Here is a 6,000-nt window from a genome sequence, read left to right as displayed (position 1 = left end):
ACTTTCACCCAGGCCAAATATTTATGCATATGCTGTTTTACATAAGCTATATTTGCTGTCTGCATTCTTGGCTTGTTGCAAATTACAGCATATCTGTTATGCAAAACTCATATGCACGAAAGGTTAGGCTGGGAAATGAGTTTTGCACATTATGTTTCTGAATGATAATGACTTATGAGACATTTACATGAGAAGTCTGGGTTTCATGCAACCAATCACGGATCACCACACTCGCTTGCATCACAGTGATCTTTATTTACAAAACAGCCTGAGGAAAATGACCAGCAATCAGTCTGGCAAGAAAAAACCCTGTGTACCTCTTACAAACTGCACAGTATATCATATTCATTCATGTGGCATTTGATGGATATATGATCCATTGAAATACAGTATGAGAATCTCTCTACAAGAGACACGCTGAGGCACCAAGTATGATATATGAACATTTTATGTTATAGCTAATAAAATATAAAAGCTATTTCTGGCCTTCTTTTTCACGGTATGAATATAAATGCATTCTTTCTCTTTTCTTTGAAATGTCCAATCATAATAAATGCAAAAATAGTTACATTTCATTTTAATAAGGCAGACAAACTGAACTGAAAGAGCATAATCTGACCGTGTGCACACCGATAAACATTAGTAGCAAGACTGCAACACAACCCGAGAGTTTAACTCTCATTTAAAGCATAAAGTTGCTTTTGTCAAATCTATGCAGCATGCATTTCATGGCATTCGTAGTGCATTCAAAACAATACAATAAATTTCACATACTAAATTTAAACGTGACAAAAATGAACACTGAAACTCACATGCCAAGAACAGATGTCTGTTTTGCATGCAACAAATTCACTTTTTAAGTAGTGTGATAACTGACTTTGGTTCATCTTAGAAATCAACTTTCAAGGACGTATCCCTGATTCAAATTCATTCTGAATAATCTTCTGTTTGCCATGTGAACAGTTGGTATGCAATCATGTGCAAGACAATGTATACTGTATTTTTGCAGTAAAAGTTGTAGTAATGTAGCTATACTATTTTATGATTGAAAGGTACATGAGGCTAAGGATGCATACACAAACATTAAACAATTTGTGCTCTTCAATATAAAATTATAACACAATCAGCAGTTGTCCCAGTGGTTCCATGCAAGTCTGAAGAGACAACAGCAAAAAAATCACAGTGATATTAATTTATACATTCATCAAATCAGTGCTCAGTTTCTGCATCTCAAGCATAGGAATCCTATCAGCAACTCTGTTTTATATTTATGTAATTCTAGGCTTTGTAAAACTTGCAATATAGCAGTAAAGACTCACTGAATGCAACATCTGAGCATTAAACACATTACAAATTCTGACATTCAATTTTTTGTGCACCTGAATTTTCACAGTTTTGTCACATATGCCATTATAATTTTTTTTTTTCTGAGACTAAATCTCAAAAATATGGGTTGTTATACTTTCATTTTAAAACCATAGTCATTGTTTAATGTTTTAAATTGTGCTGCAAGTGCAAGTGCCTGATTTAAAGGGATAGTTCACCCAAAAATAACCCTTATGTTGCTCCAAACCTGGTCTTTCTTATCTCTGCGGAACCCAAAAGAAGCATTGTGTGAAAAATGTTGGCAATCAAACGGTTTCGGTTCCATTATTTATATATATATATATATATATATATAATTTTTTTTTTTTTTTTTGTCCATACAATTTAAGACAATGGGAGCTGAAACTGGTTACCGACATTCTTCAAAATATTTATGTTCCACAGAAGAAAGAAAGTCATACAGGTTTGGAACAACATGAGGGTGAGTAAATGACAGAATTTTCATTTTTTGGTGGACTATCCCTTTAATTTCAATAGAAATACTGTCAATCTCAAAGCAACCCATGTAAAAAAAGAAACAAACAAAGAAAAGTTGGTTAACATGGTTTTTTTTTTTTGTATGTAAACATAGTAAAGCTGTCAAAGTCCTCATTACTCAGTGGGCCGTCCTTTAATTGCCACATCACGCCTCCTATTTGTAATTGGCTACTGGGGTATGATTTGGCTCCACACAGTGGGTGGAGTCTTTGCTCTGATTGGTTGCTTCACTCTGACTTGATTCCGTCTCATGGGTGGAGTCTGAACTCTGAGAGGATTCTATCTCTCCTGCCTTCAGATTGGAGATACACTCAGAGGCTCTGCGTGTTTGCTGATAGGACAGACAAAGCTCCTCCCACTTCTTTCGGTTGGCATCAATTCCATCTGCCATCGGTTGAAGCTTCCTATTCAACTTCACAAGAGCCTGTAAAATACATTATCATCACTGTATAAAAGTTAATTAGCCGGAGTTATTTAATTTGGTTTATTTACTTAACTGTTTTACCTCATATAGTGGCTTACAAATTCCATCAATCCATTCCAGCTGAAGAACAGGGAGCTCATCTTTACGATTACGATCAAAAATGGCCTGAAAACAAAATAAACAAGAGCAAAATAAAATCAATTTCAGTGAAAAATTAACAAATTTTACTTTAAAAATCAGAGGTATCTGTTGATGAGAGAATACGTACAGCTGGTGTCAACTTCAGCTCTGATCTCTCTCTGTCACCTTGTTCAAAGAATTCACTGGTCACTAGTTCAGCCACCTGGAATTAGAAACAGAGATATAACATTATTTTAATGTACACTATGGTATTATCCCAACAAATGCCTCTCTCTGAAAACAAGGCTTATCTCCTCACACAATTTTGCTTCTCAAATAAATGGATCATGTTTGAAGGATGTTTGTACTAGAAAACAAGACAAAATGTTGGTTGTTTTTTTTTTTTGCAAGGTCTGTCTAACCTGTTTTGAGATTTCCCATGGTCGAGTCACTGCACCCAAGTCGCAGGCAGTCATCAGCATAGACCTGGTATGTTTAAATATTTAGAACATTACAACAGCTCCTGGCATTTCTGTTATCAATTTTAAAAGTTGTATTCACTCACCTGAACATGTCTCTATGTTCTTCATTACTCCAACTGAACTGTCCAGAGAGAACAACCTCAAAGAACTTGGTTCTTCTTCTTTTATGTCCAATGGGGGGGGGAAAAAACACTTAAGGTTCTTTCACTGTGTTCAAGTTAATTTTATTTAATGTTCCTTATAGTGGAGATCTTGCAGATCTTCACCAGGCTTTTAGGATCTGAACAAAAGCCACCAAAGAGGCTTAATATCACCTCTTCTGCCTCCATTCAAAGGGCGCCTCATTGTGGCATAAACATGAATTACATGCACCTGGTAGAATATTTAGAGCTGTTTGAAGCTGAAGACCACTACCCCTTTTAAATATGTATTTAAACAAAAATTTCCACTTGGCACTATTACTTACTTGAAATACAAGGTGAGATCTGTGGACAGAATGGCCTGTTTCAGTAGCTGCATCATGTTGCTGTACTCCTTGGAGCATAGATTAGCAAAAATGTTGTGACCCTGTTGAAGGTTAGACATTATTTAGAAATCAATGAGAAAATGATGACAAAATCGTATTTGACTTTGTCAACTTAACAATGTAAAGTCTGACATATAAATAATAGTCTGAACAACCTATTTAAAAAATGGAAGAGTTTATTGAATCTTCATCAGGTTTTTTTTAATATGATATAGTGAGAATTTGAGGCTCATACTCGTGGAAGAAAAAAACAACTACATTTTATTCAGAGGCCAAAACTGAGCAAAACTAAGTGAAGGTGCTGATATTTATATGGCCAAAAAGTAAGATGAAATTCTGATAGCTTGTCAATCTATATCTTAGTAATATGATATTTAAAGGGTAAGTTTACCCCATAATGAAAACTGTCATTAAAGGGGGACTCAGTGATATTTCAAATCCATTGTTTGGAAGTTAGTCGGGCTGAGTCCAATAACAAACATCTAACGGTCGAGGAGAGAGAACGAGCAAGAGGGAGATTTGAAAATAAGGGAAAAAAAAAAAAAAAACAACAACTACAGAACGAGAAATGGGACACAATACAAAACAGCTCAAAAGAATATCACTGGAATGAAGATTTATGCCTGGGCAAGCGCTTTAGGACGCGGTTATATCAGAAAAGCTTTCCATCGCTGGAGAGAGCTAAGAGGGAAGGCCTGAAAACTGCTTTGATCCCGCTTCTCATGTGAGTACACTGGGTTTTGATTGTCTGGAGCTGCTGTGCTGTTTGCAACTAAAAACGAACACTTTGTATTTACTCTTGTGTACTGTATGTTAATTTTTTGTGCTTCCTTGTCGTTCGTTTATCAGCTGCGCTTTATTTTTCATGAAGCATTTTGTTGTGCGTCAGCTGTGATAAACAGACATCCACTCGCATTGCGTGTGCAACAGTGGCTAGATAGTGAGAGTTTTGCTGTTAAACTACTGCACACTGATGCCCGCTAGTGAATGAGGTGTTTAATGCCATTGTTAGTGCATTCGCCTCACATCCCAGCAGCGATCGGGCAGCGGTTCGATACCGACTCAGATCAAAGTGGTTAGAAGTGGAGTGTGAGTTTTGGAGGCGAAGCAATGAAGAGAGGGGTGTGTTTGTTTGGGTTGATTTCAAATATCAACAATATCCAACAGCGTAGTTCAAATACCACTTACTGCACCTTTAATTACACACCCTCATGTTGTTTCAAACCCTTTCGTTCATCTTCGGAAGACAAATAAAGGTCTTTTTGATGACAGAATGCTGTCAGATTTCCTTCCATAGACTGCCTTCGCAACTGAAACTTTGACACTTCAAAAAGTTCATAAAGAGATCGTAAAAAACTAATCCATATGAATCAAGTGGTTTAGTTCAAACAGAGACTTGATCGCTTGTTATGATGAATAGATTTAATTTAGTCTTTTTCTCGCATGTAAACTTTGAACAGTGAACATTTTATTGTGGGAGCAAAATATATCTTGCAATGCAATACCATAATGATTGAGAGATGTACAAATAAACCTTCCTCAAAAGCCTGATGTATCACATTTAATACTCATATTTTATCATGTTTTCATGAAAATGATGTACGGATAATCAAATAAACCTAAGCTGCTTCGGTCCAGTAAATGTTGATCTTAAATATTACTAACAATATCAAATATATTTTTAAAATCAGTAAAGATTTCACAGCAAAAAGTAGTGTGTACCATAACCTAAAAGGGGGCATTTTTAGAATTGTACTAAAATGTATTTTACTTGCTAAAAAGTACAGTAACACTTTATTTTAGTGTCCTTGTTACTCAAATTACATGTAGTTACTATAGTAATAACTATAAATTATGCATAATTACATGCAACTAACCCTTAACCAAACTTAATCCTAACCCTATAGTAAGTACATGTAGCTAATTAATATTACTCAGTACTTAAATGTATAATTACACTGTAACAAGGACACCTTAAAATAAAGTGTAACTAAAAGTATAAACTGTCAGTCAGAAGAAGACATGTGGTAGATTGTTCACAATAGTTTTTTCAGCAAAATTTTGATCATGTTGATAATTTAGAGTCCTTGGAAATTTGCGTATCAAATATGATACAGTAGGTTTTATAGCACAAGTAAAATGTGACCCCACTCTCCTAAGGTCTAAGTGAAGTTTGTGGAAAGCACATCCCTCATTCCAAGTTCTATTACTCATACAAAGCCCTGTCTTTTCCTCTGAAATAAAGCCAATCATGAAACCAGGAATCACTCCACACCCCTGAGTATCATTCATAAAGAGTGTGTCTCCAAAGTTCTCTACGCTTGTTCAGTCTCTGCGATAGAAAGCAATTTCTTTCTCTCTTTGCTTCAGTGAGGCTGACCCAAGAGGGGAATCTCCTTAGCACAGTTAATTGGTGTTGGTTAAAAAAGCTCAATGGACATCTACAGGAAATCGATACAGAGCTTGGTCATGATTAAACAGCTCAGAGCTAAATCAGCCACTTAATCAAACGCTGACAGCCATTTGCATTCTTTCCATCCACTGAGACATGCAAATGTGGACAGGGGTAAAATGGGTTATTTCTG

At 35.8% G+C, this 6,000-nt stretch overlaps 1 protein-coding gene across 2 annotated transcripts in view; it reads right to left on the bottom strand.

Annotated features, from left to right (window-relative positions):
• Window positions 1-235: 235 nt before the first annotated feature.
• Window positions 236-6,000, bottom strand: part of pde11al (phosphodiesterase 11a, like) — a 34,288-nt gene continuing 28,523 nt past the window's right edge. For both annotated transcript variants that reach the window (XM_051866661.1, XM_051866659.1), the window contains exons 15-20: window positions 3,356-3,456; window positions 2,973-3,050; window positions 2,830-2,893; window positions 2,556-2,630; window positions 2,369-2,452; window positions 236-2,287 (exon numbers count right to left, since the gene is read on the bottom strand). In XM_051866661.1, the coding sequence (XP_051722621.1) occupies window positions 2,018-2,287; window positions 2,369-2,452; window positions 2,556-2,630; window positions 2,830-2,893; window positions 2,973-3,050; window positions 3,356-3,456 (672 nt within the window). In that variant the 3' untranslated portion in view covers window positions 236-2,017. The remainder of the gene's footprint in view (window positions 2,288-2,368; window positions 2,453-2,555; window positions 2,631-2,829; window positions 2,894-2,972; window positions 3,051-3,355; window positions 3,457-6,000) is intronic.

This window comes from Ctenopharyngodon idella, chromosome 16, assembly GCF_019924925.1.
Source record: "Ctenopharyngodon idella isolate HZGC_01 chromosome 16, HZGC01, whole genome shotgun sequence".
Lineage (NCBI taxonomy): Eukaryota > Metazoa > Chordata > Actinopteri > Cypriniformes > Xenocyprididae > Ctenopharyngodon > Ctenopharyngodon idella.
Note: the sequence above shows the minus strand (reverse complement) of the source record. Positions and strands in the feature narration are given on the sequence as shown.